Source organism: Amblyomma maculatum, chromosome 1 (genome assembly GCF_055883805.1).
Source record: "Amblyomma maculatum isolate TAMU_Amacu chromosome 1, ASM5588380v1, whole genome shotgun sequence".
NCBI lineage: Eukaryota > Metazoa > Arthropoda > Arachnida > Ixodida > Ixodidae > Amblyomma > Amblyomma maculatum.
This window is the reverse complement of record NC_139344.1, coordinates 16,399,463-16,414,516: the sequence shown is the minus strand read 5'-3', so window position 1 is coordinate 16,414,516 and position 15,054 is coordinate 16,399,463. Positions and strand designations below refer to the sequence as shown.

General features: G+C 44.7%; 1 protein-coding gene across 3 annotated transcripts in view; it reads right to left on the bottom strand.

Moving 5' to 3' along the window:
* Nucleotides 1-4,771: 4,771 nt before the first annotated feature.
* ush (Zinc finger protein ush) overlaps nt 4,772-15,054 on the bottom strand; it is a 339,434-nt gene continuing 329,151 nt past the window's right edge. For all 3 annotated transcript variants that reach the window (XM_084587790.1, XM_084587791.1, XM_084587792.1), the window contains exon 7: nt 4,772-12,619. In XM_084587790.1, coding sequence (XP_084443916.1) covers nt 10,227-12,619 — 2,393 coding nt within the window. In that variant the 3' untranslated portion in view covers nt 4,772-10,226. The remainder of the gene's footprint in view (nt 12,620-15,054) is intronic.

The following is a 15,054-nucleotide window of genomic DNA, read 5'->3' as shown; positions in this document are numbered from 1 at the left end:
TGGGCCATTACTGGTATTGACAGCAAGAACCGCAATCCGAGACAATTCAGTTAAGCGACTATGAGAAGCACAGCTGGGAAATGGTCTGTTATGAGTTTTGTATACAGGGTATGGGGCTGGTGTAGTCAAAACGATGGCAGCACATCGGTAGCAGAGGTGTGCAGAGGTGTAATGCATCTCACCCCGAGCCTAATTCGTATAAAATTTTCATATACTAGAAAGACATGCAGCATAATGTTTGCTCATAAGCAAATTTAAACTGAGCCACAAGAAAATTTGAGGAATTCGTTACGAAAAATGTTCTGTGCACTTGATATAGCACCTACTCCCAGCCTTTTGATTTGCCTGTGGTGAGGGAAACGAGATCAGTGAGTGAAGCAAGCACACCAAACTACTACGAGGTAGCGAAGTACTGGAAGTGGTAGGTGAGTATGTTTACTTAGGACAGATAGTAACTGCAGATCTAGATCATAAAAGGGAAATAACTAGGAGAATAAGATTGGGATGGAGCTCATTTGGTAAGTATTCTCAGATTATGACTAGCAGCTTATTGGTATTGCTCAAGAGGATGATATACAGCAGTTGCATCTTACACATACTCACTTACGAAGCTGAAACGTGGAGGCTAACGAAAAGGGTTCTACTTAAGGACAATCCAGATGACTATGGAACGAAAAATGGTAGGTGTAACATTAAAAGATAGGAAGTGCATAGCGTGAGTTAGAGAAATAACTCGAGGTAATTACATTCTAGTGGAAATCAAGAAGACGAAATGGGCATGGGCAGGGTATGTAGTGCGTAGAGAGGACAACCAATGTTCGCTTAGGGTAATAAACGATTCCAGGGGAAGCAAATCGTCGCAGGGGACAGCAGAGAGTTAGGTGGGCGGACGAGGTTAAAAAGTTTGCAGGAGTAAAGTGGATGCAGCTAGCACAGGACCGGGTTAATTAGAGGAGTATGGGAGAGGCCTTCGCCCTGCTGTTGGTATAGTCTGGCTGATGATGATGACTACGAGCCATTGGAAACTTGTCCCACTGCAACGAACTACGCGGTTTGTTTCTAGTGGTTCTGTTGTGAATACAAGCAGTAGCTTCACCATCTAGCCTGTCATGCCTACGACAGACAAAAGCACACTTGGAACTCTTATGGAGGTGATGCCGCTTAGGTGCCAGTCACTAAATGTGTTTTTAAAAGTGTTGGAAAGTCATACAGGGCCTATTGCTATGGTGGCTAGAACTCTATCGCCAGTGTGTAGAAACTAAGATAGCTCAAGCAATACTTTGAGCAGCCACTGGCAGAAGGCCATGAAGTAATGAATTTGAAGGGGCAAAAGGCTATACAGTCATGCCCCGTTAATATGACCCCCATTTATATGGATGACCCAAATTATGGACAGTTTTTCTGGGGACGAAACTTTTTCAGTGTATTTATGCCTTGTTAATATGGAAACTCGCTGCCTGGATAATGGACAGGGGAAGAATGCACACAGCCAACATATTTTTGTCTCGGTAATATGGACAGTGCTTGAAAAAAAGCAGAGGAGTCCGAATGCAAGTTAAAGAAGAGCACGCCGCCCGCGAACCTACACGACAGTCGATACGGCCGGATGCCTGAACGAGTCCTGTGGGGTTGGAAAGAACCAAAGCGGGCGTGCCGCCATTTTAGAGGTGGGGAGCGCAAGAGCGGAGAGGAACGTACTCGGCAAACTGAGGGTCGGCGTAAGAAGACCCCGAAAGGGGGGAACCAGGAGATTTCTGGGTGCAGCGGCAGTGCCGCCGCAGTCGGGAAAACAGCAACATGTGGTTGCAATAAATTTTGCTGAACGTGAACAGAGAGGCCAGTAAAAGCGTAAGAAAGAAATGACAGGAAGTAAGACAAACGCCTACAGTGGCGGCGGGAACTGAAGTTTTCTTTCCCAAAACACAGTGTGTGTTCCATGAAGCCGTTAACGCTTTTCAGTGAGAGTTAAGACACCCTCACAAAGTAGGGCGACAAAAGAAAGGCGATGTACGAGCACGTAACCGAGACTGGGCATCCCGTCCTGGATGCGCTTCCCTCTCATGCTCCTGGTTTTCGTCCCTGTTGCGCTGCCAAACTGCCACATTTTGCACCTCAGGTCCGCATGTCGGCTTCGCTTTAAGTCAACGATGCGGCCTTGACAAGGTCTAAGCTCTTCGTACTCGGCTAGCCGTCATTCTAAATTGTACTTCACCTTGCAATGTTTGTTTTATAGGAACACATAGAAACGGCACCAAGAAGATGGGATGTTCGATAGCCTTCTGCATAGCAGCTTACCAACTTGACTCCCTCGCTTCCTTACGGAAACAGTACAAGGCAAAAAAGAGAGAATCAGAAGACCGGAAAGGCAGAAAGGTTAACTAGGCAAGAAAGTGCAGAGCATCAGGAGCCTGTAACCTTCAACTTGAGTCTGGATTTTGGCATGGCGGGAGTTAAACGCAAAAGAACAGAGGTGAACGTAGGCGCGAAGCAAGCAATCTGTGAATACAAGCGGCAAAAACCATCTCAGTCAATCCAAGCCATGAGGGACTAGTATCGACAGCTCGGCTGTTTCCTCGCCTCAGAAGAATCTCAAGGAGCTACTGAGTGGCTAATTTTCTCCGTGACGACGCCATTTTGGAAGTGGCGGTGAGTAGAGAATGCACTTACGGTGATTTGATATTGTTTAAGAGCTATTATAACCTCCTTGTTTAAAAGCGTGTGGCGCTCGCGGCACTAGCGAGTGCCCTGTTGTACAGGCCACCAAGCGGTCACTTGCTGAGTGGTGGACCCTGTGCGCAAACTTTATTACACCGAAAGTTGACTCTTTCATGAGCAGGATTTTGCCTGCGTGTGTGGATGTGTGTGGGCGTGAATGAAGTTTTTAAAGCGAAAGCCTTTCTAGACTCATGGAGAGAAAGTGTGCTCGGGTGCTGTGCGCTGCATGGTCTGTGCGTCGCATCTGCGCTGATGTGTCACTCGCCAATAGCGGACTTGGGAGGAGGGAGATTAAGAATGAAAACGATTGATGGTGATAGGTAATGAATAAAAGTTACAGACATCATTAGAGTCAATGGCTAATGCTAATGACTAATAATAATTATTAATGATGACTTCTAATGACCAATATGTCAAACTATGACTGCTGTGACTTGTAATGACTGCAGGTCATTGGAAATGAATAAAAATACTTAGCGATAAGTGGTAATGACTACAATGACTAGGCTTACTGATAACTGCTAATCTAATAACTAAGAAACAACCAATTAAATATGTCAAACGAAGACTTGTAATGACCACAACTGATCAGAAATTAGTAAAATGAATAACTCAAGCCGACACAATATGTTAGAGACTTAGCAGACTTGGTAACCTGCCGGTAGCTGCATGGTCATAACGCGGCTTTTCGAAAAAGGTGGGCACAGCCAGTACGTCAGTAATTGATACTTGAGACTGCGAGCATTGTCCTGAGACATATGAACCATGCCGCAGTAGGGCCGGCGCCTCTTCGTCAGTGCTGGAGCTACTTTGAAAATCTGTAGATTCCTTCTGTTTACGACGAGGTTCCTAAACGTTTGTTCCTGCATTTAAAAGCCTCTGATAAATGAACATGAGTGGTTATCGCCGGTTGTGAGGAACAATGCTACTTTTCACGCCCGGGGCCAAACCCAATGCGCATATTTCGTTGCCTTTCTTGCCCTTCAGTTAAAACTAGTGCAGCCTCTCCGTGCATAGCTGCTGCTGAATGTCCGACCGCAAGTATGTCATGACACACTGATACCGCAACGCCACAGCATACTTCACTCACCCTCACTGCAAACCGAGGCTTTCGAATCGCGGAATGCACCGCAGCAGCTCGGTTCCTGCAGGACCATCATCGTTTTTCATACCTGGCTTTTCAAAGGAAATAAAGACATGATTGATATAGTAGCAGACGACAGCGCGCTTTTTTCTGTCACTTTATTTTTTTTCTTCAGAATGTGTAACCAGATTGTGTGCTTACGTAAACTGGCACCCGTCCTACTGCACACGTCACGCGTACGTCATAATTTGAACAAAATGGCGAATTGTCGAAAATAGGGCTCCCGGTGAATAGAATCATGCCCGAGGCCATTAAAGCACGTTGCTACGGCTTGCTTGAAGAGCAGCCCTTTCTTTTTATGGTGACATCATATATGTGTATAATAGCTAGATTACCACTGAGGCCAGATTCAAATTTTGCCTAACGTGTAATCGGCTGTCATTTTTTGGTGTTGAATGAAAGGAATAACGAAACGAAAAGTTGGACAGATACTTGTTGCACCTGAAAGCAGGTAGTACACGATGACTCGATCATTGACAGTGATCTTTTGGAAGAGTAATGCGGTGCGGATATGGTACCTGAACTCTGCTCACGCACATTTCGGCCAGAGCTAACCTTTATATAGTTGCAGAATACGCATTATACACGAGTTTTGGTAATGTTGAGCAGTTATCTTTGTGCGTCAGCACGCCCGTCTAAATTGCGCTGGAGCGGTGTACAGAGCAAGCAAAGCGCAATTTTGGCTCAGCGTTTCTGTAAGCGATACAGCGCAGTTCACAGTGCATATAGTATGCCTACACGCATTCATTCTAGCACCATAAATGCCTGCACAACCACGCATCTGCTTAAAAATTTTGCTTTCTTTGAGCGACAGCGCAGTGTTCAAGAGCTCTAGACAGACTTGCTGATGGCTGTACGTGCAACTGTGCTGTACGCTAGCGCGTCTGAGAAGGAAGAGACACAAGACAAAACTTTTTTGAACTTGACGTGCAACTCAACTTTAATAACCATTTTTTTTTTTCATAAAATTCATTCACCACGACATGGGCTCGTTCTCATTCTGAGCACCGACAGCGCCAAGTGCACAAGAGGTGCATCGCAGTCAGCGCGTGGTGCAGAAGCTAGCATTTCACACCACAGTGGGAAACCTTGTTTCCCCACCATCATTTTTTTTCGGACTAGTTTTCTGGAAGACGTCGATGAAAGAAAGAGAACAAACAAACACGCACACGCACCTCTCGAAACACGAAAATCTAGATGTGTGTATAATATTCACAGGGTACCCAGCGTCATGTGAGCCGAGGAGATAAATAAAATTGGCGCAAATTATGGGAAATAAACTGGGGCAGTGTAGTTGGTGGCAGCGTAGTGCAAGCGAGGTCTGGTAGTGGGGAATTTGTTTGCATAAGTTAAACCACAACTGACAGTTTATAATTTCAACCTGAATGTCCTTTAAGTGCTATGACGGTAGCTCGTGACGATTTAAGAACAAGATGGCCTTCTATGCGTGCTGACTGCAACTGCGGATGTGCGAGTACCTCCATATATCATGGCCAGTAGGGAAGCGCTGCTGGGCGTGGAATGTTTAAATTCTGCGCTCTTTCTGCTACTTTTCTGGATGTCACTCGCATTGGCCAGAGCGCAGAAAGCACTTTCGCTCCAAATTTTCTTTAGATGATATGAGCAAGGTGAACAATTTTCGCACATTTCAAGCAGTTCAAAGGTTCATCAATGATAATAACAAACCCTTAACTTATCAGGAATTGAAAAATAAAAAGTTGCCTGCTCGCTTACTCTGGGCGACCCACAACAGTGTTGCCTCAGCTTCATTTCTCCAACAGACAGCAATCTTTTCTTTACATCCTCGGCTCACTTTATGTGCAACACCCCGTATAGATATGTACAATATGTACGCACAATGTGTTATGCAGAACATTCGCACATATATGCGATTGCACCTTTCATAAGAACTGCAGCCACTTGTGACGGCATTCACCATGAAAACACTCAGACCGGGTTAAGGGACACGCACTTGCGTTCCATCTTCGCAGCGACAACACACCCATCATCACCATCATCACACATTTGACTAGTTCAGATGTTCAGTTGCAAACACCTGCGACAGGTCGGGAAAACACGTCTAGGGGCCTTAATAATTTAGTAGGAATACAGACAACTTGGTGCTACTATGGACATGACAAGCTTGCTGCTACAGTTGCAAGGAGGAGCACATCATCATCCCCCTTTCATGCACCTTCTGCTCCCCACTACGGGATGTTCCAAAAGAGGCTTATCGACCTCATGGGCTGCTTGGTTAAAAACACATATTTAGCCTGCGAAGAGGACAGTGCCAGCACCAGATAGTGGCAGCGAGGAAGCGATATGCGCGCACTTCGGAGGTAACAAGAGGTGGTGTAGTTCTGGGCGCACCGCACGCAAAGTTGTGCCCACAACACGGAACGTCATTATGGTGCTGCACATTGCTAATTCGCTAACACCAGATCAGTAACAAATAGCATCACATGAAAAGAACACTGCACACTTGTCCATCTTTAAATTAAGCACGAGGGTGCCTGAAGCCTCTTAACTTCTTTCGCCATGGGTGCCTGTATTTGCTACAAGTTGCACCATACAAGCAAAAGAAAAAAAACAAGCTTTTCCTGCAGTTGTTCAGTGCACTGACGTCACCTAAAGCAGCCCAACACAGACAGAGATAGCACATGACATCAGCAGGCTGTGATTACGCACTGGTCACTAATTTCGTATTCATTCTGCCTGACCAAAACTCTCTTCCAAGCAGTTCTACTTTGTGGCCTCTGAAAGGCGTCAGTCAGGAGTCCATTATTTTGTACTCGCGGAGCTTCACGCACAGCTAGGAAAATGCACTGAAGGTCAGCTTGTCCACGACGCTGCTTGGCCATGATCAAAAGCACGGAAAGCACTGGCACACCAAATGAAGTGCCATAAGACGAACACAAATGCAGAAGCTTGATTAACTGTTCCCAGGATGTACCTTCACTTCAATTCTGCTGCGAGGCCCAGACATGTGGCATCGTGTGGCATATCAGTGATTCTAGTCGTGCAGCTCTATGTATCTGCTGTGAGCACAGTAGGCATTTCGGGCGTCCTGCCCAAGCCTTATTCGTGATGCTTTTGCTACAGTGAATTACTGTACACGCATGACCTTTGAGCGAGACACTTTTACCTGCTGAACTGGTAGCACTAATTTTAATACGTAAATAGCATCATGAAAGACATCGCAACCAATTCCTCTGGGTGTGGGAATATGAAAGGGTGAGCGCACGCAAGCACCACCATGGGACTAATTTACACGCTCAACAGGGCTGTCTGTGCCTGCCTCGATGCTTGCGTAGCATCAAGATGCCCTAGCTACTTAAGCAGGAGTGCAATTCGTGTGATTCCAGCAGGACACATGCATTTTGAATGCTGTGAAAGCTGCATTTCCAAAGTAACTTAGCCTGCTGTTATTGTAAAATGCACCTAATTACTGTTACACATAAAAATCATTTATGTTAACCATCTGTGATGCTTACTGTGGTACCTATGCAATTGGTGACTTACAGGTACCAGTCTACTCGAAAAGGCTTGTACAAGAGCACATGCCCCTCCCTTCACGCTTTTCGTTTGCTTCTCTACCACATCAGTAACACAACATGCAATGATAGCACAGAAAAATGCACGTGGAAATTGGTATCTGCACCAAAGTAATACCACTTGCACGAGACAAAATTTCACAAGTGTCTTAGAAGTACAGTATGCATGATAGAAACTGCATGTGCACTTTTTAATGTACAACTTAAATTAGCTCATTCAGAAGTCAAGCGCACTAACTCTCGGTTGGTTGCAAGCCCCTGCGTGTCATACAGGATGCATGCATGCATAAAGTGCAGCACACTGCCGCACACATAATAAAATTCATCAAAACAAGTTCTCTTCACCGGTGCGTGTTTTCTTGCAATGGAAGAGGCAGGCAGAAACAGTTGTGCATGTAAATGCAATGGCATCATGTAATAAGAGCATTAGAAAGCTATCAAAAGCTCTGTCCCACTTGCATTTGTCACTATATTTCTCACATGCCATTCATGAAATTCACCAGGCCATGACAATGTATGCCATTAGTTCGTGCACTGACATAGTGGAATGGTCTACAGGAATAACAGTACCTTTCCAAGTAATTAGCAAATAATTAACAAGACTAACAGTTTCTAACATAGTTTGTCTTTGTCTAGTGACATCTAGCACATCTAGCAGCCTTTTTAAAAGAAAATGACTTTCAAGAGCGTCAAAGACAGCATTAATTAATTAGGTTAAGTAATGCTAAGAGTTATTTATAAGGTCTCAACTCAACAGCTGAGGACCAGTCACAAGGTAACGCCTTATGTGTGTAACTGACGTTTCTCTATTTATTCAACTTTTTCCATTAAGCAATAAAATAGTGCCGTAGCTGCACATCCCTGTTACAGGTGTTTGTTTACCAGAATTACATCTTCATTTGCAAGTGTGACACAGCTTTTGACAGTCACACAGAAGTGCACAAAATGCACCCGAAGGTTAAATTAGCCATGGGGAATTTCCAAATTGCTAATCTTAATGGTGGAACATTAAAAAATCTAAGCAATGTACACTTAAAATCTGGCATTAGGCTGAAGTGTTCCACCTAATAGGAGGCCATCTAAGTGAAACAGCCCAGAGAGGTGCCAGCTTTTTCACATAAATGCTTCATGCACTTTGTTCTGCCTTCACACTCCAAAGTGTTAGTGCAAGAAGCTACGTTGCCTGGAAAGGGCAAAAAATAAAATTGTGCTAAAAGGCTCAGTAACCACTCAAGCTGAGGATATGGGGCTCTCAAAATCCACTACATGTGTTCCAATGAATAAACACTGCATCATGGCTTGACTGGGGGAACAGCGTGCATTTTCCAGCTTTAGAGAATGTTTTTCATTACTTGGACTAAATGGCCAAATTGCACCAAACCACTTCGGGCATTGTGCAAATAGTATTTAGCTAATTTAGCTAGAGATTAAAAGAAAGTCTTCAATAAAAATTCTAGCTTGCTTTTGTTGTGACAACAAAAACTGCACCGTCACCAGGAAGGATGCATCTCGGGCATGGATTTTCAGTGAAAAATAATGCAATGTTCACGGTAACTGCGTTTTGGGGCTGGTAACCGCCATCCACACTTAAAATGGATGAAACAACAGCAGTATAATAAAAAAAATGGCAAAACTTCTACATGACAGTTGTTGCTATGTGTACACGTGAAGGTTACACGAATATGTGCTAACATAGATACACTGATATACAGATATGTATATTATTTACATAAGATATACCACACTGAGTAGTCAGTATGCTCTTGGCATCATATCATCAGCATGCTGAAGTGAAACAAATGCATTTTTTGACTAATTCATCATCACCTTAGCACAGTAATAAAATGAAAACAGATGACAGAATTCATTTAGGCTTTGATTAACCATGATACCCTTGTCTATCAGCCAGAGTTTAGAGTTAACTGCTTGCAAACCATGTTATTTGCTGAAAGCATGGTCAAAGTGTTTCACACTTGGCATGAATAAAATAACAAATATAATAAATGTTTAAGAAGAACAGACCAATATTCCTAAAATTGACAGCCAATATGTAAAGAAATAAAGACAAGAATTTATGCCCCATAAAGTACATGCCTCGCGCATGCTTCAGTTTCAACAACCACACGTGAAGACCGCAGTTTCTGGCACCAGTGTCAAAAGCACATGTCATCTGCAACACTGTCAATTAGAAGGACACATGTGTACAAAAAACTTCATTTTCGGTGGGGCAGCTGGGAACGTAGTATAGTTAATATCATAAGTAACAAGCAAGCCAGTTCAAAGCTTGCTAGTTTAGATAAAAGTACAGAAAGCTAGTGACCATCCCAGCAAACACTTTGGTTGCCTCTAAAATTGCTAAAGAAGTTCCTAATGCAATCGTGTGTCCAAAAAAAATGCAAGTGTTCAAAAGCTAAAACAACAGGACTGTACTAAGCAGTGCAGAGATGGACACTTGCTTCTGGCTTTTGCTTTGTCTATGCCTTCTGTAAGCACTGGTGCCACCAATGCTGTCACTGCTGGTTATTTAAATGCTGGCCAAACACAGCACCTCTCCTTTGTCACATTTTCTTCCTCAAATATCTAACACAGGTCACAAAATGGGTTTTCAGTCAATACATATCACTGAAGCCTGCTAACCACAAGACACAAATGTACAACTTTCTGTAGAAACCACTGCCACTCTGCTAACCAGGCTGAACAGTGTGGTTTGTGATCTCTCTGATGCACACTGAAGCACCTGTGCCTATCCACAATGTCTTCCACTGCACACAGAAGCTTTGAAGATTCAGCAAACTGCCAGAACCGAGGAATCCTTAGGCTGTCCCAGGTGCTGACTCTCCTAGTTCAGTTACAGCACTCAAGCTGTCGGCACTGTCTGAAGTCTGGGATGTGCAATAGTATTTCTTGTGTGCAACAAAAGTGGATAGGTAGTTAAACGATATGTCACATGCTTTACAGTACTTGGTTCCTCCAGGGACTTTGCTCTTTGGTGTTGAAACAGGCAGCACTGGTTTCATTGCAGCAGGAGCATCGACATCAGCCGAACTCTTTGCAACAACCTCCACCAAAGTAGTCGAGGCCTCGGCAGCTGCTGGAGAAACACAAGTCACGGCATCCGACTGCTGGGTGGCTCCAATTTCTGCGGTGGTGTCTTCTACGTCTGAGACTTCTTCCACCTTCACTTCGGGCACGGGAGAGTGTCGCCTCTCATTTATGGAAGGACGAGGTCGTTCGCTTGTAAAGGAATGAACAGCTGAGGTGGCAACAACATCACGATGGACCAGCTTGACATGGCGGACCACATTGCCCTTGTAAGAAGAAGAGTAGCCACACAGATTGCACCAGTGAAGCAACTCTGTCGGTGCCGGATGATGATCTTCACAAGCTCTTGAAGTTGAGTTTGACTCTTCTGTCATGGCAGTGGCAGTAGGAGGACTACCAGACCGAGCAGAAGCTTCTTCAGTCGTTTCACTTGCACGGGGAATAGCAGGAGTTACTGCAGCAGGCACACCAGTAGTGCCATTCCAAGGACAAAGTGTGTTTCCATCCGCACCAACGCAAAGAATAAGAGCCTCTTCCTGCACTTGTGTTCCCTTTTCCAAGTGCATCCGAACATGAGTGCGCATTCCACGAAGTGTATGGCCTTTGTAACCACATTCTGCACATCGAAATGCCCTCACTCCCGTGTGGGTCACAAGATGACGCTGGGCAGCAATTTGTGTTGGGCAGAATACATCACAATAGGGACACTTGCGCAGAGCAGCAGAGCAAAGGTGCTGCTTCAGGGCTTCATCTGTTGGGTAGGACAGTCGACATCTTGCACATGAAAACTCGGCAGGCCTTGTGACAGCTGCGACACCCACTTGGCCTTTGAGCACATCTCTCTTGGGACAGTAGTAGGTCTGGTGGGCTTGCAGGTTACTAAGTGAAGTGAACTTGATGCCACATGCAAGGCAGTAAAACTGGTACAGTGGCTGTGGTGGTGACTGCACTCCAGCACCCCTCTGGCCAAACACATCAGGAACGGGGGGCACTGGTGAGGCAGCGGTATTGGCCGATGGTGACCGAGACGCAAGGTCTGACGAAGATCCTTCATCTCCAGATGGTGAAGACAGCCGACCCAATTTTTGCTGTCTGGAAGCACAGTAATGGCGCTTGTGCGCCAAATAATTTTCATGCTTATAAAAGACTATGTTGCATTCACGGCATCGAGAAGTTCCTTGCTTTACAAGTACCTGCTCACCAAGTGTGATCAGAGGGTCCATGCCACCAACTACAACAGGCGATGGGTTTGGAGCCTCCTCCTGCTGAAAAAAAGTAGGCGGCGATGAATTCCTTGGTGATTGCCCTGGCTTCACCTCCTTTCGAAGGCTTAGGTCCAGCGGAGTCTCAGTCACCTGCTCCCGCTTTATGCATGGCGAGTTGGACTTGCTGTCATTTGCCCCTGCGCCTGCAGCTGTGGCATCCATGTTTAACTCCTTACACTGGGCACTAGTTTCCTTAGTTTCACCTGGCTCTGCTGGAGTAGATGTGACTGGCGTCACCTGGCCACTGGATGCAACCATGGCTGCAGGGGTCACAGTAACAGTCTGGGGGCAAACAATTGCTGGAGCCACAGTTGGAGAAGCATCTTGTCTTAAAACCCCACCAGTTGTGGGGACGAGGCCATTTCCAGGGACATAAGAACATGGAACAAGAATTAGCGGGTTAGTGGAAATTGCTGCAAACAAAGGCTGGTTAAGCAAAACCTGTTCAGGTGCAGCTGGTGTTATAGACACTGTTGGTGCTGGCGGTGGAGCTGGTGCAATGCTCACTGGGGCTTTCTGTACATGCCGAGTACCACAATAGAATTGCTTGTGTACAGTAAACGTCTTGTAAGAAGAGAACTGGATGTCACAGTTGGCGCAATATCGAGCACTAGGTGGAATTGAGATATCTTCAGCAGCTGCTGTTGGAGGGGCATCAGTAGTGTTGGTAGGTGATGAGGGTGATCCATGCAGCCGCATGTGGCGTGTGAGGCTTCCTTTGCGGTCATAGGCATATGAGCAGTACTTGCACTGGTAAGTACGGCCGCTCTTTGGAGACTTGCTTGTAGTTGAAGAAGCATCAGAACTGGGTGGCGATAACCCTTCTTCTCGACGGGGACGCTTGGCAGGGACAATGCATGACTCCATTCCAGCTTCACCATTCTCCCGAGGGGATGAACCTGCAAAGACAACACAAATCACTGACCCAACTGGCAGTCGCTACCGTGTTCCAGCTTCAGAACAGAGGCTAGTTTTGGCATATGCTACCACAAAAGCATATATTTCAGATGTGGTAGCATTTACCACAGCAAGTGGTAGGTGTAGGTACCTGCAAGTGGCATACGACTGCTGTAAGGTTGATTGGAGATGCATAGACAATGACTCATGCAAACGAGAGATTATAATCAAACACCTCAAATGGCTCATCAAATTACCTGCCCACCTATTGCAGCCCTAACCTGTTTTCATGTGGCAAGTCATTGCTATATAGCACTGGTTACATGGGACATGGCTGTACTATATAGCAGGTTAGAGGACATGTGGGAAACGTTTTAAATGTGATTTCATGGATATGCATCTCCAATCAACCTTACAGCAGTTATATGCCACTTGCAGGTACCTACACCTACCATTTGCTGTGGTAACTGCTACCACATCTGAAATATATATCTGTCTTTGTGGTAGCATATGCCAAAACTAGCCTCTGTGACTCATGAAAACGAGAGACACCTCAGTCTTGCTCATCAAATTAGCTGCCCACCTATTGCTGCATTAACTTGCTTTAATGCTTCATATCAAGGCTACAATAACACACTCTGGGCTTAATATAGAAAATTACAATGCATGAGCTAGAATTAAGCAAGCTGCAAGCTGTTCTTGGCAATAATCAACACATGAACATGATGATGAATCATTACATCATGAGCAGTTGGCACATACCTTTTTCAACAGCGGTAACAGTGCTGGAGTGCTCTGTAACTAAATACTGCTTACAAAAACTATATGACAGATACAAAATAAATACACAGTAAAAAAAACAACTAAGATGAAATATGACAATGAAGTGAAGAGAATGTCTTTTATAAATGTAATGAGGAAAAAGGCTGCCTGTCACTCAAAGAAAAATCCTCAATTTTGTGTGCTCAGTATCACTTCCTCTTATCAAGCAAAGTCGTTGATGGCATGCTGACACACAGCAGCCCTCTCTTGTGAACAACAAAGGTTTCAAAGATCCCGTTAACCAAAGTTCATTAAAATGTGTCAAATTTTTAAGAGGCTCACACAAGTGCAAAATGATGCCTGCCAGGGCAGGGACCTTGCTGAGGATTACCTAACTTTCTAGGTATGTTATGCACTTGATTCAATTTTACATTCTGCACTGTTAAGCAACTACAAAATTTCAGGGGTGCACTTGAGTCACCTTATGTGCAGCAAGGCAAAAGCATTTTGGCCGCCCTGCTACAATCCTTGGAATGCCCCCGATTCCTCAAGAGAGAGAGAAAGAGAGAGAGTATGTGTCTCCAACGACAGACTCTCGCCGTCTCTCTCTTACTCTCTCTAGGGAAAGAGGGAGAGGGATGGAGGTAGTGAGAGAGGAAGGGGAGACGGGATGAAAAGAGAAAGAGGAGGGAGAGAACTCTCTCTCTATATATAGAGTAGAGAGAGAAAGAGAGTAACCCTATCTCCCTCCCTCATCAGTAACTATCGTTACCTATCGCTAACTATAACTAGCAGTCAGTAATACAAAAGAACCCCACCAATATGCCGCGGAATCTCGCAGACACATCTCGCGTACAGTTTCTATGGGCACCACTCATGAGCTGTTAAAGGCTTTCACCTCAAAAAATGTTCGATACACCTCCTGTTGTAACCTCTTCTAGCTTGTTTGAGGCCAGTTGTCTTGCAAAGGCCATTCAAATTGTGTGGGACCACAAATATCAGTGTTGCGCACAGCCTACTGGGTAACCTTTGCAAGAACACGGCTGACCCTACTGAAATAATGAGAGTACAACAAGTGTTATAATGCAGAATTATTTTATCTCCCAGCAGGCTCCTGCTGGGCAACATTAAGAGAAAATTACAGATACCACAAAAAAATGTTTGTGCCAAAAACCCCCTATAGTAAAAAAAGAACTGCACTATAGGACTCGTAATCTATATTCATCATAAAGTTCAACCTTTTCACTATATATAAAAATTCAGTCTGTAAGTGGCTGTCATCTGGGTTAATTTGGTGAACCAGTTAAGATGAAGTGGCAATAAAAAAGTGTGTGTTTTGTAAAGAAACGAGCATCTGCGTTTTAAACCCCCGCAATAAAAATAAAAAGAGTGAGCCAAGGAGGTCATAACATTTGTCATCATAAAGTTCAATCCCATCACTATCTAATTAAGGTCTAATGAGGCAAGTGCTTCCACTGTTCAATCCTTATATGCTTCCAAATGGCATTCACAGGCATACCTGCCAGCTTGCAGGATGGTGCCATTACTACTTTCAACGAGTACATTTTACCATTAATAGCTAGCACAGACCACTGATGCTATGAATAAGGTGAAATAAGATGAGCCTCCTTGACTGGCTCTGTTTTGCCCCTGTATACTGTGGAACAACCAATGC